The sequence below is a fragment of the Melospiza melodia genome, chromosome 10 (genome assembly GCF_035770615.1).
Source record: "Melospiza melodia melodia isolate bMelMel2 chromosome 10, bMelMel2.pri, whole genome shotgun sequence".
NCBI lineage: Eukaryota > Metazoa > Chordata > Aves > Passeriformes > Passerellidae > Melospiza > Melospiza melodia.
In genome coordinates this window covers 26,651,042-26,663,339 of record NC_086203.1, presented here as the reverse complement: position 1 = coordinate 26,663,339, position 12,298 = coordinate 26,651,042, and the positions used below count along the sequence as shown (strand labels likewise).

The following is a 12,298-nucleotide window of genomic DNA, read 5'->3' as shown; positions in this document are numbered from 1 at the left end:
GCCGCAGCACAGCGGCGGGACGGACGGACGGACAGACAGACAGCACGGCTGTGCCCTGCCCATGCCAGCCCTGGCAGTGCCCGGCGGGGCCGGGGAGCCGCGATCGGGATCGGGGCTGCGGGCAGGTGAGTGCGGGGCACGGGAGCAGCCGGGGCTGTGCCGGGATCCGGCTGGGATCGGCACCCAGGGCACCTATTGCTCAATGTCCTGACACGCTGCCTGGGTTGTTTCCTTTTGCGTTTTTGTAAATGTATTTATTTTCACGCGGGCAGGTGAGTGCGGGACATGGGGAACAGCCGGGGCTGTGTCAGGATCCCGGCCAGGATCACTGCTGGAGCACCCACGGGCACCTATTGCTCAATGTCCTGTCACACTGTCTGGGTTGTTTCCTTTGGCGTTTTTGTAAATGTATTTTTTTTCACGCGGGCAGGTGAGTGCGGGACAGGGGAGCAGTGCCAGGATCCCGGCTGGGATCGATCTCTGCTGGAGCACCCACGGGCATCTATTGCTCAGTGTCCTGGCAGAGTGCTTGGGTTGTTTCCTCTCTCCTTTTTGTAAATGTATTTATTTTCACGCGGGCAGGTGAGTGTGGGACACAGGGGGCAGTGCCAGGATCCCGGCCGGGATCGGCATCCACGGGCACCTATTGCTCAATGTCCTGTCACACTGCTTGGGTTGTTTCCTCTCGCGTTTGGGTAAATGTATTTATTTTCATGCAGCCAGGTGAGTGTGGGGAACAGCCAGAGCTGTGCCGGGATCCCAGCTGGGATCAGCCCTCACGGGCACCTATTGCTCAATGTCCTGGCAGACTGCTCGGGTTGTTTCCTCTCGCGTTTTGGTAAATGTATTTATTTTCAAAGTTCACGCGGAGTTGTAAAGAGGCGTTTCTGACAGCGCTGTGGCTGGGCAGGAGGGCTGTGAGACAAACATAAACTTATTTAAGCAGCAGAGGGAAACTTCCACAACCGTTGAGAAAATAACTTATTCATTCTAGTAAATTGCATTTCCACTCGGCTTCGCTTTTTCTGTGGCAGGTTCTAATAGTCAGTTGTATTCCTAGGAAAGTTTTAATTAAACAGAGCGAAAGGCTGCTGAAAGAGCCACTTTTCCCCTGAAATCAAATGTGCTGGGCTATGTTTCATGGTGTTGTAAATGTTTCAGATGCATCACAGCCTAATATGTCGTTTTTTACAAAACCTGAAGTGTTTCTGTAGTGGGAGGTAGCATGGAATGTCAGGTTTTGGCAAGGCCAGCGGGGATGTTGTGTGTCCTGGGGGTTTCTGGTGTGGCGGCTGCACCCTTGGAGGCTTTGGAGAAGCTCCAGTGGGGGAAGGAGGGAGCTGCTGTGAGGGCCTTGGCTGGATCCCTGGTGTCCAGGGCTGATCTCTCATTAACCCTGTCCCTGCCTGCCCAGCTGGGTGGAAGCACCGCCGGTATCTCCGTGTGAGCAGCTGGTGTGAACTCCGTCATGCTGCTGCACCTGCGTGCCCTCCACGGTCAGGGGGGCATCCCTGGGGACACGCCATGCACATCCAGGCACCCTGGCCCTGCTGGAGAGCCTGCTGCTGCCCAAACCTGCGAGGCTGGGCTGGGAAGATGCAGCCCCTGGTGGCTCATCCATCCCCAGGGGGATCAGCAGGGCTGATGCTGCTCCTGCTAAAGGAGAGCGAATTCAGATGAAATTCTGATCCCACGGGTGCAGCTGCCAAGCCCCAACTGACTTTGATCTCTCCTCCCAGCTGGCACTTTGCAGGAAATATGTGGGTTTCTAGCAGGAGGATGTGCTGGGGGTGGCTTCCTCCTGTAGCTGCTGTTGTTCTGTACATGCTGTACCTCTGCTCCAAAATGTCACGCTGGATGTCTCACATAATGTCTTCACAATAAAAAAATTTTGGTTTTTCCAAGCTGCTGCCATTCCCTGGGGATGTTCTGACTAGGGTACTAGACCATAGTTGTCTATACAATTACTTTGTAAAGAGATTTTTGCGTTTAATCAGAGAGAAAATTACTTGAGCTGCCCTGCCAAGATCTCTGGGAACTTCTAGCAGTGAAATTAAATGTGCTATTGATGGAGGCACATGTTGTCACTGGCAAAATCCTCAATTTGCAACACATTGTCTGTAAGAGTGTGAAATTACTGAGGGGGCATCCTATACTTATGTGCTTCTTTTAATTGATGTTATGAATGTAGTTACTGCTCAGTCCATGCCACAGCTGAGGATACACAGGAATTGTAATTTGCTGAAATGATATCACCTTGGGGTGAGGGGTTTGGAGATTTAGTGACCGTGTTCTGCTTCTCTCTCCCAATTCTCGCAGCTATTTCAATGGAAGCAGCTGGAAAATCTGTATTTCCGTGAGAAGAAGTTTGCTGTGGAGGTGCACGATCCCCGCAGGTGAGGCTGAGCAGGTTCTGCCGTGGGGGTTCATCTTTGCCCACCATCATCACCTGTTGGTGGATGGGGTGGGTGGTGCCTCACAGCTGACCCCTGAGTTTCCTCTGGGCTTTGGGATTGATCCTGATCCAGTTTTTGGTGGGGCAGACTGGGGCTGTCACAGCTCTGGGTGTCCTCTCAGATTCCCTCTGTGTCCATTCAGGGAGTTCTTGGAGCAGGGGAAGGACTGTTTGTCATGGCAGCACTGGGTGATGGGATGAAGGAAATCTGAGTTTTTGCTTCCCTAAAATAAAGGCTGAGCCTCACCTGGTTAAGAGAGAGGCATTGTGGACTTTAAACCTCAAAGACCTGTCTTGAAATGGCATTTTTTTTCACCTCCTCAGGATTTCAGTGTCAAGAAGGACCTTTGGTCAGAGTGGGCTGGTGGTGCAGACCTGGTATGCAAACACTTCCCTGATCAAGTCCATCTGGGTGATGGCAATCAGTCAGCACCAGTTTTACTTGGACAGGAAGCAAAGCAAAGTAAGTTATGAGGCATTTTACTGCAAGCATGCGTTTCAACACCTTTCAGCATGTGTTTTTCCACGGGTGAACTACTCTCCAGAGAAAAAACTGCAGATTGTGTTTGTCAGCTTTCTGAGCAGTTTCTTAGTGCTGGTATTGGTATTCAGTCCATTTTAGCCTGCCTGCAGTTAAGGCCTGTGGAAGTGTAATCATGGAAGAAGGAATTCCCATGTCTGCTGGGTGTCTAATCTGCCTTTTCTTTTGCCTCCTTTCCTGTGTTTGTTTTGAAAGCTGCAGAGATTTTGAGCTGGGAGATGGTTCAGGTTTTTGGGGAGAGGGGAAGGGAATGCCAAGCAGACCTTAAATACCACAAGCACCTGTGTGATGCTGTTGCTTTAGCCCTTAATTTTGTGGGAGATGATGTGTGAAATGTCATCTTCTGTGATGTGTTCTGAAGTTAATTAGAGGTAACTCAATGAGGCTTTTGGGGTTTTTTTTTACTCCTTCAGGCAAAAATTCCATCAGCCAGAAGTTTGGATGATATCGCCATGGATCTGACAGAGATGGGAACTCCAAAAGTGTCAAAGCTGGTGACCTTGGAGGCCAAGAACCAGCTTATCATGGCCAGCAATGGCAGTTTGATCTCATCAGGTAATACTGCCCATAAATGTGAAGTAGCCAGGTTTAATGGGGCTTGTTTGTAAAAAGGGAAATGAGACTACCAGCCAGTTAAAATGGCCTTTACCTGGAAATCCTCTGATAGCAGAATGTGTTCTCCAGGCTCTCAGGACTCAGAGGTCAGTGAAGAACAAAAGAAGGAGAAAATTATGGAACTAAAGAAGAAAGAGAAGCTCCTTCAGGAGAAACTGCTTCAGAAGGTTGAGGAGCTGAAGAAAATCTGCCTGCGCGAGGCGGTGAGAGAGCTGCACCCCACCCTGGGCTGGGGCAGGTGGGAGCCCTTTCCTCCCCCTGGGCCTCACCTGGAGCCCCGTGTGTTGTTCCCCACCAGGAGCTGACAGGGAAGATGCCCAAGGAGTATCCCCTGGGGGCAGGGGAGGAGCCTCCCCAGGTGAGGAGGCGCGTGGGCACCGCGTTCAAGCTGGACGACAACCTGCTCCCCAGCGAGGAGGTGAGCGTGGCACCTTGTGTGCACACAGGGCTGGGCTGCCCACACCAGGGCCCAAAGCCCTTGCAGATCATCCAGCTCTTCCCTGGGGCTTTAAGGGGAGGCAGCTGGGGCAGTTGTTTGTGTGGAGTGGGAAATTTTGGTGGGTTCTGGCGTTTTTCAGCCACGCGTTGAACTGAGCAGGAAGTTGGCTGTTGCTAAAGGCCTGAAGTTCACCCAAGCTGAATCCCTGCATGAATTTTAATGGATGTTTTGCTGCTAATTAGAGAAGATCAGGTGCATAATGCCATTTGGCAGCCCGTGGCTTTTCTGGAGCGTTGATTTGTGTCATGTTGGGATGGTGTTTGAACCCAGAACATGGCAAGGGTGTGCTCTGTCCCCCTTGCAAAATCATCTGTGAGCATAGTTCTGTGACAGGTGACAGGAGGAGGAGTTTTATCTGTGGCTTAATGAAGGTTCCACCTGAGTAAAACCTCCCTGCATTGCTCAAGAGGCTAAAATGAACTTTGCTGGCAGGGACTGACTCGAGTGATAGGGTAATTCAGATGTTTGCAGTCTCTGGACACACTCCATTCCCTCTCATTCCTTGTGAGATTTGTTAACAAGCTGTATCAGCCAAATAAGTAGGTGTTGGGCACTTGGCATCTGTCTTTCACCAGAAACTCACTGCCCTGCCTCTCAGGGCTGGTGTGCTCCTTGTCTGCAGCAAAGTGATTTTGTGGACTGCTTAAATGCTATTAAACCAAAATCCTGCTGACCAGATTTAATAACCTGTTGCTTAGCACTTCTGCAGTGCCTTTCATCTGAGCTTCTCAAAGTAGTTTACAAACAATTAATTAAAGCCTGAAACTCCCTCTTACGTAGGTATGGTGATACCAATTTCCATTTTTATATTCTCTGAAGTAGGGAGAGATTTTGAGTGATGTTTTCAGGGTTGGACTCATAGCAGGAGGTTTAGCAGCCTAAACCTGAATATAAGAGTATGTGTTATGTCACCTGGGCTTCAGAACTTTGGACCTTGCCCAAGAGATCTCAAAATTGTACTCTAGTCAGAAATAAGATCTCAGACTTTCATATGCTGTGATTGTCTTGTGTATGAACTTTGGTATTTCTGCATTTTGTGCTCAAAATTTCACTTAATCACCACAAAAATAGATCTTTATATTAATGGCTTTCATTGGTAATTTCTCTCTGGAGTACAAGCAAATAACCCCTTTCATGAATTTGCAGGATCCTACTTTGCAGGACTTGGAGAGCAATTTTATCATACACCAAAAGCTGGTGGAAGCTGCAAAGAAACTTGCCAGTGAGCCAGACCTCTGCAAAAACGTGAAGAAGAAAAGAAAGCAAGAGTATGCTGATGCTGTAAAAAAGCTGCAAGAGATAGAAAACTCCATAAATGAATACAGAATCAAGTGTGGCAAAAAACCAACCCAGAAATCAACTCTGGCTCTACCAGGTGAGAGAATTCCCCATGTTCTGATGCAAACAGGAGGGAAAAAGAGCAATTTGGCTTACTTAGAAACTTTGTGTACGTTTTTTCTTTATGGTTTTTATCTTCTCCAAGGCAGTTAAATAAGAAAAAGGAGATAAAACTGCTGCATCTGATACACCCAGTGTACTGGTGTAGGCTGGGGACAGAGTAGCCACAGCTTTAGGAGCAAGGCATGTTCCAGCAGCAGGTATGGGCTGAAGGTGCTGTGCACAGAAAGGCTCCAGCAGCACCTTGGGTGAAGCTTTTCTGATGCCCGAGTTCCTATTGTGATATGAGTGTAGTTGTCTGTCTGAGCTGCCACATGGAACATCTCTTCCATCCCTCCTGTGGTGCTGCAGTTCCAGCAGAACCAGAGCAGGCAGGGTTCTCTGCAGGGTGGAGGACATTGCTTCTTGATTCAAAATTCCTCCTTTCCCAGAAAACTTCAGGAGTTTATGAATGCAATAAGTAGCAAACAGATGTTTTTACTAAACCCAATTGCCACTGATGAGCACAGCAAAAGCAGATACTCCTGGCCCCTCCATTCTTAGTGTGTTTCTCCTAAGGGAAGTGAGATTCTTGCTGCTTTGTTGACAATGTGTGCAAACCTGTTGGTATCCAAGCCAGTTGAAGGAGTTTTGGATCCTTACCCCTGACACACCACAGCATCACTGGGCTATCCATCATCACAAATGATTATTCTGAAAGGCTGATGATCAGCATTTAATGTGGCCCAGCTTGTTCCTGATTGACAGAGGGGAGGGAGACATCTGTTTTTCCAGTCCCTTGCTCACCAGTGTGGATAGTGATTGTGGAAGGTCCTGTATTTCCTGGGCACCTGGTGTGTGGCAATGACCAGGAAGGCCGGTGAGCAGAGATCCATCCATCCATTGTTGTTGTTGGGTGCCACTGTTGTTGTTGGCAGTGTTTTTCTCTGTTGTCCAAGCCAGCAATAAGCACTGCATTCCCTTCCAGTGCCAGGCTCTCAGCCTGCAGTGTGTGTTTGTTTACCTGGAGCAGAGCTGTGCCCTGCTCAATAACTGATTTTGTGTGTAACCTTGTCACCGTCTCCAGCAGTGCTCTCGAGCTCCAGGTCTGGGTTTCAGGAGGCTGAGCAGTGATGAGTCACTCGAGTCTGTGAGTTCAGGGAATTACTTGTTGCAAGTAATATGTTAAACAATCCCACTGATTTATTGAACCAAACCATAGCTGTTTCCAGCCCCAAGGGATAGGAGGTGAAGGACATACTGGACTGCTTTCCGTGTTCCACTTTCTCTTCCCTTTCCTCCCTCTCTAGCCCAGAGTTTCTTCCTCCTTTGCAGGGAGTTTCACAGACCTGGGATTTCAATTCAGATATGTCACCATATCTGAGTATGTCAGCACTGCACACCCCCCTGAACCCCAGCCCTGTAGCTTTAAGCTGGCTTTTTGCTTTCCCTCAGCAGGCTTTGTTCCTCCCCACTCTGGGCTCAGTTCCACGTTTCACCACCCTGTGGTCAAACCCACGTTCATCAGCTCCCCTGGAGCTGTTTCCCAGTGTCAGGTTGCAAGCAGAGCTGCAGCCCATCCTCGGTGGTCTGACAAGTCCCCCCAGGGCAGGGGCCAGTGCTGGTTTTTGCTGTTTTTGAGCAGCTGCTCTCTTTGCTGCATTCTTGTAACCAGAGCTTTGCTGGCAGCAAGCTGTGGCAGCAGCAGCAGTGCACATTGCCCTGGGGGCACAGGCAGGTGTCGTGCACAAAGTGGCTGCCACTCTCGTATTTTATTGCTTCCTTTCTCCCATGCTTGAAGATTCATGGAGGTTTTTTACCCCACCAGTGCCATATTTTGCCAGGAACAGCCTAGGGCTTGAGCTGTCCATGGGTTAATTATCTCTAGTTCAGCCTCATTTCTCTGCTGCTGGTGGTCTGCCCCAAACGTGAGTGAGGATAGGCTGCTTCTCATTGTGTAGCATCAAGGTGAGACAGGTACTGTGAACTGCTATGAATAAACAACAAAATGTAAAAGAAAAAAAAAAATTAGTACGCCCATGGAACAGTTCCTGTTTTCTGTGTTGCTGGAATTTGCAATACCTTGATAGAAATCAGTGGAACTACTCTGGATTGATCTTTATTTTAATTGAAACAGGATCTGTGTGCTGATGAAACACTCAAAAGTGAGTGCCAAATTTTAAAAGGCTTTTTTGTACCTACCTGGTGGGGTTTCAGGTGTACCTAGAGGAGATTAGCTGCTAACAGCCAAGATCTGCATGTCTGTGTAGGCTCCTGACTCCTACTGAAGCACCAAAACACCCTGTGAGATCTGTTGGAAGTGGGGTGGAAAACACCTTTGTAAATCTTGGCCTGATTCCTGCTGCAGATTAAAAAAAGAAAAAAAAAATCTGCTTTGATAATTACCTGGGTCGCTTGCTGAACTGCAGTGAACACACAGAGTGGTGATGCAAAAAGGACTGTCTTTAGGCTAAAGAATAAGGATTGCAGTGTTACAAGTATCAGCTGGCTCTGAAACTCTAGAAAATAAACTGTATTAAGATATTTGTAAGTTGATGTTGGCTCTTCTGTGCTTAAAGTGTTTGTTTTTATTCACAGATGACATAATTCCATCCGAGAGCAGCTCCCTGTCAGACACAACCACCTATGATGATGGTATGATGCTTATCCTTTTTTTTTTTCCCCAATAAGTTTGTCCATTCAGAGATATTTCTTTGACTTAATGTCCTTTAGCATGTCCCATCCCTGGAAGTGTTCAAGGCCAGGCTGGACAGGGCTTTGAGCAAAGCATTTTAGAGGAAGATTTCCCTGGCCATGGCAGGGAGTTGGAATGAGATGAGCCTCAAGGTCCCTTCCAGTAAAAGTCATTATATTATTCTCTAATTTTGGTGGCTTTTGATGATGAATTGCTTTATAGCAGAGGAAAAAATAGCTACTCAGGAATGTCCTTCCTCCTAATGGGTTAGTTTCTGAAGGGTTCTGCTCTGTGAGCTGGCCTGAGTCATCTTCAGAGAAGGAAGTTGGTTTTAACATGACCAACCTGCAAGCTGAGGACACTGTGAGTGTCCAATCCGTTGTCCCTAGGGCCTGGCCTAGAACTGAAGGACTTACAAATTGGGAGAATTAGCCCAGCCCTTCTGCCCTCACAGCCACCATAAAACTCAGAGAAAGGTGCAACAGTCACAGATACTAACGCTCTATTTACGTTTATCTGCTCCCTGGTGAGCTTGCATCTTGCATGGGTTGGTGTTTGCTCAGCTTACTCATTTCACACACACACCCACAGACACACTCACACCCTGTTCCACAAGCTGGAAAGGACTTGGCCTGCCTCTCCCTTAAACTGGATAATCATCATTTGGGGACAAACATTATCTCAATTATTACTCACTTTTTGGTTTGGGCCTGATTCTGATCTCACTTTGTCCCAGATTTAGACTTGTACAAACCAGGTGGTGCCATAAAATGAATTTACACCTGATTCCTGCTTGTACAAGTAGAAGTGGAGCCAGGCTTGGGAAGGTGTTCTCTGTGATGCTGGTCCTGCATTTATATGTATTAGTTGGAGTTTCCTGTTGGCTCTGTCGGGACCTGGCTGTGCCCTAAGCAAAGTGAGAACAAGGATCAAACCAGCATCTTCCCAATTGCCTTCAGCCAAATGTGTCTGTCAGTTCCCTTTGCTCATTCAGTCGCTTTTGAAGTCAGTCTCTTTCAGGTTGTGTTTCAAAACTAATTCTTAAAATGTCGTTTTCAAGAGCTGGAAGGTGAGGGAGAGGAACTGGCCTTTGCAGAGGCTGAGCTTGTCTGCTTGGCTCTGGGAAGGATTGCTCTGCAAGCAGATGTTTTCCCCTTCTGTGATCTGGCACAGCCCCAAGCTGGGTGTAGTCCCAGTGCTGCTGGGATCTGTAGGAGCCTCCACAATGTCCTGTGTGTGTGGAGAGAGCTCAGTGCAAGCAGGAAATCTCTTCTGGACCCACAGCTCCTGCCATTGTCTCTGTACTGCAAAGTGCTTCTCCTTAGGGGCCACAGATTTGCACGCAGGGCAGAAATATCAGGGATTTTGCTCTAACAAAGTGCCTATTCCTTTCCAACAGTCAGTGAATCACTTCCTGCAGCAGCACAGAGACCCAGCTCTGCACAGCTTTCTCCAAGGCTTCCCCCACCAAAGTCCCTTGGCGTGGAGAGAATTCACCTCAGGAAGTCATCCATAAACGAGCAGCTCTTGGAAAGCAGACACTCCAGGTAGGCAAATCCCGCTGCTGCTGCACTCTGCACCTGCTGCCATGAGCTGCTCCTGTCCCTGCTGAGCATCCCAGCAGAGCCCACTGCTCCTTGCTCCTCTGGGATTACAGGGTTTGGGGATGGGAGCTGAATTTCCTGGCTGGGAACAAAAGTGTGTATGAGCAGTTGACACAGTATCTCACACCAAAGAGTACTGTAATTTTTGTGAAGAGGTTTGAGGTGGGTGAGAAATATAATACCAAGGGCTGCATTTAAGGAGTTCTCATGCTGTCATTCTTTGTGTCAGTTTCTGGGGTTTTTTCCGGTGTTCATTTAACAACTTGTCACTTTCCTGATGACTGTGCTTAGTGGATTCAGGCAGCACCAAACCCTACCCATCCTTCCTGATGGTATCAGTGTTTCAGCAGGTACGTTATCAGAACAGACATCATTCATGTGAGGCCTGATGGAGAATTCTCTGTTTACAAGCAGAGTTACTGGGATTCAGACAGCTTCCATCATTAGTGTCAGCTGTGTCTCCATCCCAAATCTATGGGATTTGAGCACTTTATGAGCTATAACAGCTCCCTGGAGCACATCAAGAGCAGTAGGTTTGCAGGTGATTGTGTGATCATGTCTGGTGCTAGCAGCTGTACCCAGTGTAGGGATTCTCACTGACCCTGAGATTTCTTGGACTCTCTTGGGTGAACAGGCTGTTAAAGACACACTTTAAAATGTTTTAGAGTTTTGAGCAATGCCATGTCTTGCTTTTTTCCCTCATCTGTCCCTCAAGACTAGCGGAACACTCCTGCATGAAGTTCAGAAGTCAAATTATAGCTATATGTACCCATGTGCTTCATTTGAAAGCCTGATTTGTTTGCTTCTCTGTTACCTGCTCTGTCTCTCCTCTATGGTTCTGTCCTTTGGCAGCAGCTTGTCCTGCTGCTGATCCTGTGAACACCTCCCTATTAACCACAGGAAGGGATTGATTTTTCCTTCCTGTTTACCAACTCTTTCTCACACATCCACTTACGTTTGTTCCACTGTCACTATAGGACACAAAAGAACATAAGCACACACACCACTGCTCTCAAGGTGAAGAAAAAGAGAAGTTTACTTTCTGACTCCAACACTTAGTTTTCCACAAGTGACAGCGAATTGGAGGTGACAGTGCCACCTCTCCAATGACGCTGGACAAACCAACAGTCCATCAAATTTCTCCTCTGTAAAAGAATGCAAAACAATGAGCTATTTACAGAAAGTGTGTCAGAAAGTTTGTTACAAGAACATAAACATCAGAAGGCTTAGAAAATCTTAAAAAAAAACAGGGCGACATTCCACCCTTCCTTTTGCTTCTCTGAGACTTCAGGTGCCCGTAAGTGGGTGTGCTGTGACTTGTGGGGAGATGTTTGACCCCAGTGTGTGTGTCCCCTTTGCTGCAGGGACACGCTCTCGACGCACAGCAGCCCGTTCCGTGCGCTGGAGCGGCCGGCGCCGCCGCAGGGAGGCAGGAGCATGCCCACCACCCCCGTGCTCACCCGAAACGCGTACAGCAGCAGCCACCTGCAGTAAGAGACCCCTGATTTGGGTGCCACACCTGGCTGGGGAGGCACGGGAGTGAAAGCAAACGGTGTTAAGAGGGCAGAGGGTTGATGGCTGGGCGGTTTTGCCACGGCGGGGTATCAGTGTTTCAGCAGGTGCAGTGTCAGGGCTGACGTAATTCATGTGAGGCCTGATGGAGAGTTCTCTGTTTACAAGCTGAGTTACTGGCATTCAGACAGCTCCCTCATCATTAGTGTCAGCTGTGTGTCCATCCCAAATTTATGGGATTTGAGCACTTTATGAGCTAGAACAGCTCCCTGGAGTACATCAAGAGCAGTAGGTTTGCAGGTGATTGTGTGATCATGTTATGTGTGATCATGTCAGATCTGGTGCTAGCAGCTGTACCCAGTGTAAGGATTCCCACTGCTTTCAGAATGTTAGAGATATGACTGTGGGAAGCCAATCCACAGTGGAGAAGGAGAGATGCTGAGAATCTTAAATAGTTAGCTCAGGGTTTGTTTGGTGGGGTAATGCAGCCTTGCAGAGACAGATCAAAAGGAAACCCATCTTCCCATGTTCTGGTCCGAGCTCATTACCTGTGTAGGCTTTTCCTTCTAGAAAGGAATGGAGATGGAGAGTTCAGATGTTTACATGATGTTTACTGATGGAGAGTTCTCTGTTTGCAAGCAGAGTTTCTGGGATTCAGACAGCTCCCATCATCAGTGTTGGCTGTGTGTATCCATGGCATTTGGACACTTCATGAGCTAGAACAGCTCCATGGAGCACATCAACTGCAGTAGATTGCAGGTGATTGAGGGAGCCCTCCTGTAAATCATTACCAAATGTGTGTTTGTGACCTTAGCTCAGTGTGTCCCTGTCACAGATTAACCTTGCTCAGCCTGACAGATTATTATAAGGCAGATCTCCTGCTGTTGCAGCCAATACAAAATTCAGCCAAACCGATGCCTGTGCGTTGCAAATACTCTGTGTGGAAACATAAGGCTGGATTTGTGCTGTGCTTGGGCTGGGGAGGCAGCTGACCTGTCCT

The 12,298-nt window shown here is 48.2% G+C and overlaps 1 protein-coding gene across 3 annotated transcripts in view; it reads left to right on the top strand.

Moving 5' to 3' along the window:
• Positions 1–12,298, top strand: part of FRMD4B (FERM domain containing 4B) — a 91,602-nt gene that overhangs the window by 75,045 nt on the left and 4,259 nt on the right. For all 3 annotated transcript variants that reach the window (XM_063165005.1, XM_063165003.1, XM_063165004.1), the window contains exons 12-20: positions 2,320–2,396; positions 2,780–2,918; positions 3,410–3,551; positions 3,681–3,814; positions 3,910–4,029; positions 5,257–5,485; positions 8,086–8,142; positions 9,582–9,729; positions 11,151–11,276. In XM_063165005.1, the coding sequence (XP_063021075.1) occupies positions 2,320–2,396; positions 2,780–2,918; positions 3,410–3,551; positions 3,681–3,814; positions 3,910–4,029; positions 5,257–5,485; positions 8,086–8,142; positions 9,582–9,729; positions 11,151–11,276 (1,172 nt within the window). The remainder of the gene's footprint in view (positions 1–2,319; positions 2,397–2,779; positions 2,919–3,409; positions 3,552–3,680; positions 3,815–3,909; positions 4,030–5,256; positions 5,486–8,085; positions 8,143–9,581; positions 9,730–11,150; positions 11,277–12,298) is intronic.